At 30.1% G+C, this 16,535-nt stretch overlaps 1 protein-coding gene across 1 annotated transcript in view; it reads left to right on the forward strand.

The window, feature by feature from the left end:
- Positions 1–16,535, forward strand: part of mcf2a (MCF.2 cell line derived transforming sequence a) — a 55,337-nt gene that overhangs the window by 33,509 nt on the left and 5,293 nt on the right. The window contains exons 20-22 of the mRNA XM_041047938.1: positions 15,198–15,290; positions 15,468–15,593; positions 15,720–15,941. Of these exons, the coding sequence (XP_040903872.1) occupies positions 15,198–15,290; positions 15,468–15,593; positions 15,720–15,941 (441 nt within the window). The remainder of the gene's footprint in view (positions 1–15,197; positions 15,291–15,467; positions 15,594–15,719; positions 15,942–16,535) is intronic.

The raw sequence follows: 16,535 nt of genomic DNA on the forward strand, positions 1-16,535 counted from the left end.
TTTTTTGACTTTTTTTGTCCGATTTTGACGCCTTACTATACTATGACGTTTTTTATGACATTTTGAGGTCAAAATTTTTTTTTGACTTTTTTTGGCCGATTTTGACGCCTTACTATACTATGACGTTTTTTTATGACATTTTGAGGTCAAAAAATTTTTTGACTTTTTTTGCCCGAAAAAAACGCCATACTATACTATGACGTTTTTTATGACATTTTGAGGTCAAAAATTTTTTTGACTTTTTTTGCCTGAAAAAAACGCCTTACTACACTATGACGTTTTTTATGACATTTTGAGGTCAAAATTTTTTTTTGACTTTTTTTGGCCGATTTTGACGCCTTACTATACTATGACGTTTTTTATGACATTTTGAGGTCAAAAAATTTTTTGACTTTTTTTGCCCGAAAAAAACGCCTTACTATACTATGACGTTTTTTATGACATTTTGAGGTCAAAAATTTTTTTGACATTTTTTGTCCGATTTTGACGCCTTACTATACTATGTAGTTTTTTATGACATTTTGAGGTCAAAAAATTTTTGACTTTTTTTGTCCGATTTTGACGCCTTACTATATTATGACGTTTTTTATGACATTTTGAGGTCAAAAAATTTTTTGACTTTTTTTGGCCGATTTTGACACCCTACTATACTATGACGTTTTTTATGACATTTTGAGGTTAAAAAATTTTTTTGACTTTTTTTGTCCAATTTTGACGCCTTACTATACTATGACGTTTTTTATGACATTTTGAGGTCAAAATTTTTTTTTGACTTTTTTTGGCCGATTTTGACGCCTTACTATACTATGACGTTTTTTTATGACATTTTGAGGTCAAAAAATTTTTTGACTTTTTTTGCCCGAAAAAAACGCCATACTATACTATGACGTTTTTTATGACATTTTGAGGTCAAAAATTTTTTTGACTTTTTTTGCCTGAAAAAAACGCCTTACTACACTATGACGTTTTTTATGACATTTTGAGGTCAAAATTTTTTTTTGACTTTTTTTGGCCGATTTTGACGCCTTACTATACTATGACGTTTTTTATGACATTTTGAGGTCAAAAAATTTTTTGACTTTTTTTGCCCGAAAAAAAACGCCTTACTATACTATGACGTTTTTTATGACATTTTGAGGTCAAAAATTTTTTTGACATTTTTTGTCCGATTTTGACGCCTTACTATACTATGTAGTTTTTTATGACATTTTGAGGTCAAAAAATTTTTGACTTTTTTTGTCCGATTTTGACGCCTTACTATATTATGACGTTTTTTATGACATTTTGAGGTCAAAAAATTTTTTGACTTTTTTTGGCCGATTTTGACACCCTACTATACTATGACGTTTTTTATGACATTTTGAGGTTAAAAAATTTTTTTGACTTTTTTTGTCCAATTTTGACGCCTTACTATACTATGACGTTTTTTATGACATTTTGAGGTCAAAAAAATTTTTGACTTTTTTTGCCTGAAAAAAACGCCATACTATACTATGACGTTTTTTATGACATTTTGAGGTCAAAAAAATTTTTGACTTTTTTTGGCCGATTTTGACGCCTTACTATACTATGACGTTTTTTATGACATTTTGAGGTCAAAATTTTTTTTTGACTTTTTTTGGCCGATTTTGACGCCTTACTATACTATGACGTTTTTTTATGACATTTTGAGGTCAAAAAATTTTTTGACTTTTTTTGCCCGAAAAAAAACGCCATACTATACTATGACGTTTTTTATGACATTTTGAGGTCAAAAATTTTTTTGACTTTTTTTGGCCGATTTTGACGCCTTACTATACTATGACGTTTTTTTATGACATTTTGAGGTCAAAAAATTTTTTGACTTTTTTTGCCCGAAAAAAACGCCATACTATACTATGACGTTTTTTATGACATTTTGAGGTCAAAAATTTTTTTGACTTTTTTTGCCTGAAAAAAACGCCTTACTACACTATGACGTTTTTTATGACATTTTGAGGTCAAAAATTTTTTTTGACTTTTTTTGGCCGATTTTGACGCCTTACTATACTATGACGTTTTTTATGACATTTTGAGGTCAAAAAATTTTTTGACTTTTTTTGCCCGAAAAAAACGCCTTACTATACTATGACGTTTTTTATGACATTTTGAGGTCAAAAATTTTTTTGACATTTTTTGTCCGATTTTGACGCCTTACTATACTATGACGTTTTTTATGACATTTTGAGGTCAAAAAATTTTTTGACTTTTTTTGGCCGATTTTGACGCCTTACTATACTATGACATTTTTTATGACATTTTGAGGTCAAAAAAATTTTTGACTTTTTTGCCCGAAAAAAACGCCTTACTATACTATGACGTTTTTTATGACATTTTGAGGTCAAAAAATTTTTTGACTTTTTTCGCCCGAAAAAAACGCCTTACTATACTATGACGTTTTTTATGACATTTTGAGGTCAAAAAATTTTTTGACTTTTTTTGTCCAATTTTGATGCCTTACTATACTATGACGTTTTTTATCACATTTTGAGGTCAAAAAAATTTTTGACTTTTTTTTCCCGATTTTGACGCCTTACTATACTATGACGTTTTTTTAAGACATTTTGAGGTCAAAAAATTTTTTGACTTTTTTTGCCCGAAAAAAACGCCTTACTATACTATGACGTTTTTTATGACATTTTGAGGTCAAAAAATTATTTGACTTTTTTTGGCCGAAAAAAAGGCCTTACTATACTATGACGTTTTTTATGACATTTTGAGGTCAAAAAATTTTTGACTTTTTTTGCCCGAAAAAAACGCCTTACTATACTATGACGTTTTTTATGACATTTTGAGGTCAAAAAATTTTTTGACTTTTTTTGCCCGAAAAAAACGCCTTACTATACTATGACGTTTTTTATGACATTTTGAGGTCAAAAAATTATTTGACTTTTTTTGGCCGAAAAAAAGGCCTTACTATACTATGACGTTTTTTATGACATTTTGAGGTCAAAAAATTTTTGACTTTTTTTGCCCGAAAAAAACGCCTTACTATACTATGACGTTTTTTATGACATTTTGAGGTCAAAAAATTTTTTGACTTTTTTTGCCCGAAAAAAACGCCTTACTATACTATGATGTTTTTTATGACATTTTGAGGTCAAAAAATTTTTTGACTTTTTTTGCCCGAAAAAAACGCCATACTATACTATGACGTTTTTTATGACATTTTGAGGTCAAAAATTTTTTTGACTTTTTTTGCCTGAAAAAAACGCCTTACTATACTATTAAGTTTTTTATGACATTTTGAGGTCAAAAAATTTTTTGACTTTTTTTGTCCGATTTTGACGCCTTACTATACTATGACGTTTTTTATGACATTTTGAGGTCAAAAAAATTTTTGACTTTTTTTGTCCGATTTTGACGCCTTACTATACTATGACGTTTTTTATGACATTTTGAGGTCAAAAAAATTTTTGACTTTTTTTGCCCGAAAAAAACGCCATACTATACTATGACGTTTTTTATGACATTTTGAGGTCAAAAAATTTTTTGACTTTTTTTGCCCGAAAAAAACGCCTTACTATACTATGACGTTTTTTATGACATTTTGAGGTCAAAAAATTTTTTGACTTTTTTTGCCCGAAAAAAAACACCTTACTATACTATGACGTTTTTTATGACATTTTGAGGTCAAAAAATTTTTTGACTTTTTTTGCCCGAAAAAAACGCCTTACTATACTATGACGTTTTTTATGACATTTTGAGGTCAAAAAATTTTTTGACTTTTTTTGTCCAATTTTGATGCCTTACTATACTATGACGTTTTTTATGACATTTTGAGGTCAAAAAAATTTTTGACTTTTTTTTTCCGATTTTGACGCCTTACTATACTATGACGTTTTTTTATGACATTTTGAGGTCAAAAAATTTTTTGACTTTTTTTGCCCGAAAAAAACGCCTTACTATACTATGACGTTTTTTATGACATTTTGAGGTCAAAAAATTTTTTGACTTTTTTTGTCCGATTTTGACGCCTTACTATACTATGTAGTTTTTTATGACATTTTGAGGTCAAAAAAAATTTTGACTTTTTTTGGCCGAAAAAAAGGCCTTACTATACTATGACGTTTTTTATGACATTTTGAGGTCAAAAAATTTTTTGACTTTTTTTGCCCGAAAAAAACGCCTTACTATACTATGATGTTTTTTATGACATTTTGAGGTCAAAAAATTTTTTGACTTTTTTTGGCCGATTTTGACACCCTACTATACTATGACGTTTTTTATGACATTTTGAGGTTAAAAAATTTTTTTGACTTTTTTTGTCCAATTTTGACGCCTTACTATACTATGACGTTTTTTATGACATTTTGAGGTTAAAAAAAATTTTTGACTTTTTTTGTCCGATTTTGACGCCTTACTATACTATGACGTTTTTTATGACATTTTGAGGTCAAAATTTTTTTTGACTTTTTTTTCCGAAAAAAACGCCTTACTATACTATGACGTTTTTTATGACATTTTGAGGTCAAAAATTTTTTTGACTTTTTTTGCCCGAAAAAAACGCCATACTATACTATGACGTTTTTTATGACATTTTGAGGTCAAAAAATTTTTTGACTTTTTTGCCCGAAAAAAACGCCTTACTATACTATGACGTTTTTTATGACATTTTGAGGTCAAAAAAATTTTTGACTTTTTTTGCCCGAAAAAAACGTCATACTATACTATGACGTTTTTTATGACATTTTGAAGTCAAAAAAAATTTTGACTTTTTTTGTCCGGAAAAAACGCCTTACTATACTATGACGTTTTTTATGACATTTTGAGGTCAAAAAATTTTTTGACTTTTTTTGCCCGAAAAAAACGCCATACTATACTATGACGTTTTTTATGACATTTTGAGGTCAAAATTTTTTTTGACTTTTTCTGCCCGAAAAAAACGCCATCCTATACTATTAAGTTTTTTATGACATTTTGAGGTCAAAAATTTTTTTGACTTTTTCTGCCCGAAAAAAACGCCATACTATACTATTAAGTTTTTTATGACATTTTGAGGTCAAAAAAATTTTTGACTTTTTTTGCCTGAAAAAAACGCCATACTATACTATGACGTTTTTTATGACATTTTGAGGTCAAAAAATTTTTTGACTCTTTTTGTCCAATTTTGATGCCTTACTATACTATGACGTTTTTTATGACATTTTGAGGTCAAAAAAATTTTTGACTTTTTTTGTCCGATTTTGACGCCTTACTATATTATGACGTTTTTTATGACATTTTGAGGTCAAAAAAATTTTTGACTTTTTTTGGCCGATTTTGACACCCTACTATACTATGACTTTTTTTATGACATTTTGAGGTTAAAAATTTTTTTTGACTTTTTTTGTCCAATTTTGACGCCTTACTATACTATGACGTTTTTTATGACATTTTGAGGTAAAAAAATTTTTGACTTTTTTTGCCTGAAAAAAACGCCATACTATACTATGACGTTTTTTATGACATTTTGAGGTCAAAAAATTTTTGACTTTTTTTGCCCGAAAAAAACGCCTTACTATACTATGATGTTTTTTATGACATTTTGAGGTCAAAAAATTTTTTGACTTTTTTTGCCCGAAAAAAACGGCATACTATACTATGACGTTTTTTATGACATTTTGAGGTCAAAAATTTTTTTGACTTTTTTTGCCTGAAAAAAACGCCTTACTACACTATGACGTTTTTTATGACATTTTGAGGTCAAAAATTTTTTTTGACTTTTTTTGGCCGATTTTGACGCCTTACTATACTATGACGTTTTTTATGACATTTTGAGGTCAAAAAATTTTTTGACTTTTTTTGCCCGAAAAAAACGGCATACTATACTATGACGTTTTTTATGACATTTTGAGGTCAAAAAATTTTTTGACTTTTTTTGTCCGATTTTGACGCCTTACTATACTATGACGTTTTTTATGACATTTTGAGGTCAAAAAAAATTTTGACTTTTTTTGGCCGATTTTGACGCCTTACTATACTATGACGTTTTTTATGACATTTTGAGGTCAAAAAATTTTTTGACTTTTTTTTCCGAAAAAAACGCCATACTATACTATGACGTTTTTTATGACATTTTGAGGTCAAAAAAATTTTTGACTTTTTTTGCCCGAAAAAAACGCCATACTATACTATGACGTTTTTTATGACATTTTGAGGTCAAAAAAATTTTTGACTTTTTTTGGCCGATTTTGACGCCTTACTATACCATGACGTTTTTATGACATTTTGAGGTCAAAAAATTTTTTGACTTTTTTTGCCTGAAAAAAACGCCATACTATACTATGACGTTTTTTATGACATTTTGAGGTCAAAAAATTTTTTGACTTTTTTTGCCCGAAAAAAACGGCATACTATACTATGACATTTTTTATGACATTTTGAGGTCAAAAAATTTTTTGACTTTTTTTGCCCGAAAAAAATGCCTTACTATACTATGATGTTTTTTATGACATTTTGAGGTCAAAAATTTTTTTGACTTTTTTTGCCCGAAAAAAACGCCATACTATACTATGACGTTTTTTATGACATTTTGAGGTCAAAAAATTTTTTGACTTTTTTTGTCCGATTTTGACGCCTTACTATACTATGACGTTTTTTATGACATTTTGAGGTCAAAATTTTTTTTTGACTTTTTTTGGCCGATTTTGACGCCTTACTATACTATGACGTTTTTTTATGACATTTTGAGGTCAAAAAATTTTTTGAATTTTTTTGCCCGAAAAAAACGCCATACTATACTATGACGTTTTTTATGACATTTTGAGGTCAAAAAAATTTTTGACTTTTTTTGCCCGAAAAAAACGCCTTACTATACTATGACGTTTTTTATGACATTTTGAGGTCAAAAAATTTTTTGACTTTTTTTGCCCGAAAAAAACGCCTTACTATACTATGACGTTTTTTATGACATTTTGAGGTCAAAAAATTTTTTGACTTTTTTTGTCCGATTTTGACGCCTTACTATACTATGACGTTTTTTATGACATTTTGAGGTCAAAAATTTTTTTTGACTTTTTTTGGCCGATTTTGACGCCTTACTATACTATGACGTTTTTTATGACATTTTGAGGTCAAAAAATTTTTTGACTTTTTTTGCCCGAAAAAAACGCCATACTATACTATGACGTTTTTTATGACATTTTGAGGTCAAATTTTTTTTTGACTTTTTCTGCCCGAAAAAAACGCCATACTATACTATGACGTTTTTTATGACATTTTAAGGTCAAAAATATTTTTGACTTTTTTTGTCCGATTTTGACGCCATACTATACTATGACGTTTTTTATGACATTTTGAGGTCAAAAAACTTTTTGACTTTTTTTGGCCGATTTTGACGGCTTACTATACTATGACGTTTTTTATGACATTTTGAGGTCAAAAAATTTTTTGACTTTTTTTGCCCGAAAAAAACGCCATACTATACTATGACGTTTTTTATGACATTTTAAGGTCAAAAATATTTTTGACTTTTTTTGTCCGATTTTGACGCCATACTATACTATGACGTTTTTTATGACATTTTGAGGTCAAAAAACTTTTTGACTTTTTTTGGCCGATTTTGACGGCTTACTATACTATGACGTTTTTTATGACATTTTGAGGTCAAAAAATTTTTTGACTTTTTTTGCCCGAAAAAAACGCCTTACTATACCATGACGTTTTTTATGACATTTTGAGGTCAAAAAAATTTTTAACTTTTTTTGCCCGAAAAAAACGCCTTACTATACTATGACGTTTTTTATGACATTTTGAGGTCAAAAAATTTTTTGACTTTTTTTGCCCGAAAAAAACGCCTTACTATACTATGACGTTTTTTATGACATTTTGAGGTCAAAAAATTTTTTGACTTTTTTTGTCCGATTTTGACGCCTTACTATACTATGACGTTTTTTATGACATTTTGAGGTCAAAATTTTTTTTTGACTTTTTTTGGCCGATTTTGACGCCTTACTATACTATGACGTTTTTTATGACATTTTGAGGTCAAAAAAATTTTTGACTTTTTTTGCCCGAAAAAAACGCCTTACTATACTATGACGTTTTTTATGACATTTTGAGGTCAAAAAATTTTTTGACTTTTTTTGTCCGATTTTGACGCCTTACTATACTATGACGTTTTTTATGACATTTTGAGGTCAAAATTTTTTTTTGACTTTTTTTGTCCGATTTTGACGCCTTACTATACTATGACGTTTTTTATGACATTTTGAGGTCAAAAAATTTTTTGACTTTTTTTGCCCGAAAAAAACGCCATACTATATATACTATGACGTTTTTTATGACATTTTGAGGTCAAAAATTTTTTTTGACTTTTTCTGCCCGAAAAAAACGCCATACTATACTATTAAGTTTTTTATGACATTTTGAGGTCAAAAAAATTTTTGACTTTTTTTGCCTGAAAAAAACGCCATACTATACTATGACGTTTTTTATGACATTTTGAGGTCAAAAAATTTTTTGACTTTTTTTGGCCGATTTTGACGCCTTACTATACTATGACGTTTTTTATGACATTTTGAGGTCAAAAAATTTTTTGACTTTTTTTGCCCGAAAAAAACGCCTTACTATACTATGACGTTTTTTATGACATTTTGAGGTCAAAAAATTTTTTGACTTTTTTTGCCCGAAAAAAACGCCTTACTATACTATGACGTTTTTTATGACATTTTGAGGTCAAAAAATTTTTTGACTTTTTTTGTCCAATTTTGATGCCTTACTATACTATGACGTTTTTTATGACATTTTGAGGTCAAAAAAATTTTTGACTTTTTTTTCCCGATTTTGACGCCTTACTATACTATGACGTTTTTTTATGACATTTTGAGGTCAAAAAATTTTTTGACTTTTTTTGCCCGAAAAAAACGCCTTACTATACTATGACGTTTTTTATGACATTTTGAGGTAAAAAAATTATTTGACTTTTTTTGGCCGAAAAAAAGGCCTTACTATACTATGACGTTTTTTATGACATTTTGAGGTCAAAAAATTTTTGACTTTTTTTGCCCGAAAAAAACGCCTTACTATACTATGATGTTTTTTGTGACATTTTGAGGTCAAAAAATTTTTTGACTTTTTTTGCCCGAAAAAAACGCCATACTATACTATGACGTTTTTTATGACATTTTGAGGTCAAAAATTTTTTTGACTTTTTTTGCCTGAAAAAAACGCCTTACTACACTATGACGTTTTTTATGACATTTTGAGGTCAAAAATTTTTTTTGACTTTTTTTGGCCGATTTTGACGCCTTACTATACTATGACGTTTTTTATGACATTTTGAGGTCAAAAAATTTTTTGACTTTTTTTGCCCGAAAAAAACGGCATACTATACTATGACGTTTTTTATGACATTTTGAGGTCAAAAAATTTTTTGACTTTTTTTGTCCGATTTTGACGCCTTACTATACTATGACGTTTTTTATGACATTTTGAGGTCAAAAAAAATTTTGACTTTTTTTGGCCGATTTTGACGCCTTACTATACTATGACGTTTTTTATGACATTTTGAGGTCAAAAAATTTTTTGACTTTTTTTTCCGAAAAAAACGCCATACTATACTATGACGTTTTTTATGACATTTTGAGGTCAAAAAAATTTTTGACTTTTTTTGCCCGAAAAAAACGCCATACTATACTATGACGTTTTTTATGACATTTTGAGGTCAAAAAAATTTTTGACTTTTTTTGCCCGAAAAAAACGCCTTACTATACTATGACGTTTTTTATGACATTTTGAGGTCAAAATTTTTTTTTGACTTTTTTTGGCCGATTTTGACGCCTTACTATACTATGACATTTTTTTATGACATTTTGAGGTCAAAAAATTTTTTGAATTTTTTTGCCCGAAAAAAACGCCATACTATACTATGACGTTTTTTATGACATTTTGAGGTCAAAAAAATTTTTGACTTTTTTTGCCCGAAAAAAACGCCTTACTATACTATGACGTTTTTTATGACATTTTGAGGTCAAAAAATTTTTTGACTTTTTTTGCCCGAAAAAAACGCCTTACTATACTATGACGTTTTTTATGACATTTTGAGGTCAAAAAATTTTTTGACTTTTTTTGCCCGAAAAAAACGCCTTACTATACTATGACGTTTTTTATGACATTTTGAGGTCAAAAAATTTTTTGACTTTTTTTGGCCGATTTTGACGCCTTACTATACTATGACGTTTTTTATGACATTTTGAGGTCAAAAATTTTTTTTGACTTTTTTTGGCCGATTTTGACGCCTTACTATACTATGACGTTTTTTATGACATTTTGAGGTCAAAAATTTTTTTGACTTTTTTTGCCCGAAAAAAACGCCATACTATACTATGACGTTTTTTATGACATTTTGAGGTCAAATTTTTTTTTGACTTTTTCTGCCCGAAAAAAACGCCATACTATACTATTAAGTTTTTTATGACATTTTGAGGTCAAAAAAATTTTTGACTTTTTTTGCCCGAAAAAAACGCCATACTATACTATGACGTTTTTTATGACATTTTAAGGTCAAAAATATTTTTGACTTTTTTTGTCCGATTTTGACGCCATACTATACTATGACGTTTTTTATGACATTTTGAGGTCAAAAATATTTTTGACTTTTTTTGTCCGATTTTGACGCCATACTATACTATGACGTTTTTTATGACATTTTGAGGTCAAAAAACTTTTTGACTTTTTTTGGCCGATTTTGACGGCTTACTATACTATGACGTTTTTTATGACATTTTGAGGTCAAAAAATTTTTTGACTTTTTTTGCCCGAAAAAAACGCCTTACTATACCATGACGTTTTTTATGACATTTTGAGGTCAAAAAAATTTTTAACTTTTTTTGCCCGAAAAAAACGCCATACTATACTATGACGTTTTTTATGACATTTTGAGGTCAAAAAATTTTTTGACTTTTTTTGTCCGATTTTGACGCCTTACTATACTATGACGTTTTTTATGACATTTTGAGGTCAAAATTTTTTTTTGACTTTTTTTGTCCGATTTTGACGCCTTACTATACCATGACGTTTTTTTATGACATTTTGAGGTCAAAAAATTTTTTGACTTTTTTTGTCCGATTTTGACGCCTTACTATACCATGACGTTTTTTATGACATTTTGAGGTCAAAAAAATTTTTGACTTTTTTTGCCCGAAAAAAACGCCTTACTATACGTTTTTTATGACATTTTGAGGTCAAAAAATTTTTTGACTTTTTTTGCCCGAAAAAAACGCCTTACTATACTATGACGTTTTTTATGACATTTTGAGGTCAAAAAATTTTTTGACTTTTTTTGTCCGATTTTGACGCCTTACTATACTATGACGTTTTTTATGACATTTTGAGGTCAAAAAATTTTTTGACTTTTTTTGGCCGATTTTGACGCCTTACTATACTATGACGTTTTTTATGACATTTTGAGGTCAAAAATTTTTTTTGACTTTTTTTGGCCGATTTTGACGCCTTACTATACTATGACGTTTTTTATGACATTTTGAGGTCAAAAAATTTTTTGACTTTTTTTGCCCGAAAAAAACGCCATACTATACTATGACGTTTTTTATGACATTTTGAGGTCAAAAAAATTTTTGACTTTTTTTGCCCGAAAAAAACGCCATACTATACTATGACGTTTTTTATGACATTTTGAGGTCAAAAATATTTTTGACTTTTTTTGTCCGATTTTGACGCCATACTATACTATGACGTTTTTTATGACATTTTGAGGTCAAAAAACTTTTTGACTTTTTTTGGCCGATTTTGACGGCTTACTATACTATGACGTTTTTTATGACATTTTGAGGTCAAAAAATTTTTTGACTTTTTTTGCCCGAAAAAAACGCCTTACTATACCATGACGTTTTTTATGACATTTTGAGGTCAAAAAAATTTTTAACTTTTTTTGCCCGAAAAAAAGGCCTTACTATACTATGATGTTTTTTATGACATTTTGAGGTCAAAAAAATTTTTGACTTTTTTTGCCCGAAAAAAACGCCATACTATACTATGACGTTTTTTATGACATTTTGAGGTCAAAAAAATTTTTGACTTTTTTTGCCCGAAAAAAACGTCATACTATACTATGACGTTTTTTATGACATTTTGAGGTCAAAAATTTTTTTGACTTTTTTTGTCCGATTTTGACGCCTTACTATACTATGACGTTTTTTATGACATTTTGAGGTCAAAAATTTTTTTTTGACTTTTTTTGCCCGAAAAAAACGCCTTACTATACTATGACGTTTTTTATGACATTTTGAGGTCAAAATTTTTTTTGACTTTTTTTGTCCGATTTTGAGGCCTTACTATACTATGACGTTTTTTATGACATTTTGAGGTCAAAAATATTTTTGACTTTTTTTGGCCGATTTTGACGCCATACTATACTATGACGTTTTTTATGACATTTTGAGGTCAAAAAATTTTTTGACTTTTTTTGCCCGAAAAAAACGCCTTACTATACTATGATGTTTTTTATGACATTTTGAGGTCAAAAATTTTTTTGACTTTTTTTGCCCGAAAAAAACGCCATACTATACTATGACGTTTTTTATGACATTTTGAGGTCAAAAATATTTTTGACTTTTTTTGTCCGATTTTGACGCCATACTATACTATGACGTTTTTTATGACATTTTGAGGTCAAAAAACTTTTTGACTTTTTTTGGCCGATTTTGACGGCTTACTATACTATGACGTTTTTTATGACATTTTGAGGTCAAAAAATTTTTTGACTTTTTTTGCCCGAAAAAAACGCCTTACTATACCATGACGTTTTTTATGACATTTTGAGGTCAAAAAATTTTTTGACTTTTTTTGCCTGAAAAAAACGCCATACTATACTATGACGTTTTTTATGACATTTTGAGGTCAAAAAAATTTTTGACTTTTTTTGCCCAAAAAAAACGCCATACTATACTATGACATTTTTTATGACATTTTGAGGTCAAAAAATTTTTTAACTTTTTTTGCCCGAAAAAAAATGCCTTACTATACTATGATGTTTTTTATGACATTTTGAGGTCAAAAAATTTTTTGACTTTTTTTGCCCGAAAAAAACGCCATACTATACTATGACGTTTTTTATGACATTTTGAGGTCAAAAAAATTTTTGACTTTTTTTGGCCGAAAAAAACGCCTTACTATACTATGACGTTTTTTTATGACATTTTGAGGTCAAAAAATTTTTTGACTTTTTTTGCCTGAAAAAAAACGCCATACTATACTATGATGTTTTTTATGACATTTTGAGGTCAAAAATTTTTTTGACTTTTTTTGGCCGATTTTGACGCCTTACTATACTATGACGTTTTTTATGACATTTTGAGGTCAAAAATTTTTTTGACTTTTTTTGCCTGAAAAAAAAAACGCCATACTATACTATGACGTTTTTTATGACATTTTGAGTTAAAAAATTTTTTTGACTTTTTTTGGCCGATTTTGACGCCTTACTATACTATGACGTTTTTTATGACATTTTGAGGTCAAAAAAATTTTTGACTTTTTTTGGCCGAAAAAAACGCCTTACTATACTATGACGTTTTTTATGACATTTTGAGGTCAAAAATATTTTTGACTTTTTTTGGCCGATTTTGACGCCATACTATACTATGACGTTTTTTATGACATTTTGAGGTCAAAAAACTTTTTGACTTTTTTTGGCCGATTTTGACGGCTTACTATACTATGACGTTTTTTATGACATTTTGAGGTCAAAAAATTTTTTGACTTTTTTTGCCCGAAAAAAACGCCTTACTATACCATGACGTTTTTTATGACATTTTGAGGTCAAAAAATTTTTTGACTTTTTTTGCCTGAAAAAAACGCCATACTATACTATGACGTTTTTTATGACATTTTGAGGTCAAAAAAATTTTTGACTTTTTTTGCCCAAAAAAAAACGCCATACTATACTATGACATTTTTTATGACATTTTGAGGTCAAAAAATTTTTTAACTTTTTTTGCCCGAAAAAAAATGCCTTACTATACTATGATGTTTTTTATGACATTTTGAGGTCAAAAAATTTTTTGACTTTTTTTGCCCGAAAAAAACGCCATACTATACTATGACGTTTTTTATGACATTTTGAGGTCAAAAAAATTTTTGACTTTTTTTGGCCGAAAAAAACGCCTTACTATACTATGACGTTTTTTTATGACATTTTGAGGTCAAAAAATTTTTTGACTTTTTTTGCCTGAAAAAAAACGCCATACTATACTATGATGTTTTTTATGACATTTTGAGGTCAAAAATTTTTTTGACTTTTTTTGGCCGATTTTGACGCCTTACTATACTATGACGTTTTTTATGACATTTTGAGGTCAAAAATTTTTTTGACTTTTTTTGCCTGAAAAAAAAAAACGCCATACTATACTATGACGTTTTTTATGACATTTTGAGTTAAAAAATTTTTTTGACTTTTTTTGGCCGATTTTGACGCCTTACTATACTATGACGTTTTTTATGACATTTTGAGGTCAAAAAAATTTTTGACTTTTTTTGGCCGAAAAAAAACGCCTTACTATACTATGACGTTTTTTATGACATTTTGAGGTCAAAAAATTTTTTTGACTTTTTTTGGCCGATTTTAACACTTTACTATACTATGACATCTTTTTGTATATTTGCCGCTCTAAAGTATGACGCCCTAATTTATGTAAGAATTTTAAGCTTAAATAATATTAAAACGGTTGTCGTACAAACACAACGCCCCCCCCCCCCCCCCCCCCCCCAATGTTCACAGAGGTGGACACTATCAATTGAGACCAAAAACAAGCCTGTACCAGGCTGTAAATGTGTTTTTTTAGGCTGTAAAGTTGGCTATTTTAACATGGGGGTCAATGGAGAATTGCTCACATTTGGAGCCAGTCCCCAGCGGCAGCCGAGAAACTGCAGCTTTTTGAACGCAGAAGTAATCCTCAATTCTGAAACCTACAACTCCCCCCTTGATCGGAAATCTCCACAGGTTGGATCAGAATTTCCAATCCGTGAAATATATTATCGCAACCCGATACCGATACTGGATCGGATCGGCCCCATCCCTAATTTCAAGTACTGTAAATATTTGAATATGTGTTCATACCTTTACAGTTCTGAACTGATTAATGCCTCAAGCAGCCTTTCAAAAAAAAAACAAAAAAACAGCTGTGATCCATCATTGACAAACATTGTGTTCATTGTGGTTTCAATTTGTCTTCCTTGCAAAGGAATGTCAAAAAAAGCTGGAGCACAAACTGGGCCTGGATTCCTACCTGCTGAAGCCAGTCCAGCGCCTCACCAAGTACCAGCTGCTGCTGAAGGTGAGACAGAGAGCAGCGCTCTATCACACATAGACACAAAACTATTGATTTCATTCTGTTCTTACCACTAGAGTGCACTGTTTTTACTAAGTTATTTATGTGTGGTTTTGCATGAATTTGTGTATTTTCCTACAAGGCTGTTCTTTTGTGTGTCTGTGTGTGTGTGTGTGTTTTCAGGAACTGCTTAAATATAGTACAGATTGTGAAGGGACTTCTGAACTGCAGGGGGCACTAGCAGCCATGCTGGACCTGCTCAAATCAGTCAATGACTCTATGCATCAAATAGCCATCACAGGATATGAGGTGAACCAGATCTGTATTATATTCACTGTAATAAATCTCGGATGAATGTGCTATAGTATATATCTTTATGGAGAATATATGTACAAGGAAGGCTTACTCATAAATAGCTCCTTCCGTTTTCTGCAGGGGGACATTTGCGAGCTGGGCCACGTGTTGATGCAGGGCTCGTTCAGCGTGTGGATCAGCCATAAGAAAGGTCCCACGCGCATGAAGGAGCTGGCTCGCTTCAAGCCAATGCAGAGGCACCTCTTCCTGTACGAGAGAGCTCTGCTCTTCTGCAAGCGTAGGGAGGAGCATGGAGACGGCTGCGACAAGACTCCCTCATACAGCTTCAAGCACTGTCTCAAGGTTGGGCTGTGTCTTTGTTTGTGTGTGTCTTAGAGGAATACGCCAGTTTTTAAAAATACATTTTTTGGCCTACTGGTTTAAATATGTTATGACCGTCAACTAAAATTAAACATAGGCTCTGAGTGGATCTCTTATTCTAGTACTCAGAGCTACTACATAAGCATTCAGTTCTGTAGACAAGACAGTAACATATAGATGATCTATTGGCTACTTTTGTGGGCAAAAATCTCTCATCTAAATAAACTTGTTTTGGCCAGAAAAGAGTGTGGTTAATAATGGGAAACTATTGCTGTTACTTAAACCAGTCTTTATTTGCTAATAAGCAAACTATTATAACTTTCTGCCATTTTGTTTGCGTCAGAATGCCAAGTATAAAATGTATGCAACACTATGCCTGTCAGAATGATGATGTGTCCAAAAAAAAGTTTTAGTTAAGTAACTTAGAATTATATCATATACAATTATGCATTATATGTCACTATGACTTACTATGATCTATACTTAGGTTTCAGCACTAAATAATAAAGTGAATGATCTAATAGCGACTAACAGACTAACGTGTAAGTTGCCCAGCTGGCCACAGAACCTGGTGTA

The sequence above is a fragment of the Toxotes jaculatrix genome, chromosome 10 (genome assembly GCF_017976425.1).
Source record: "Toxotes jaculatrix isolate fToxJac2 chromosome 10, fToxJac2.pri, whole genome shotgun sequence".
Taxonomy (NCBI): Eukaryota; Metazoa; Chordata; class Actinopteri; family Toxotidae; genus Toxotes; species Toxotes jaculatrix.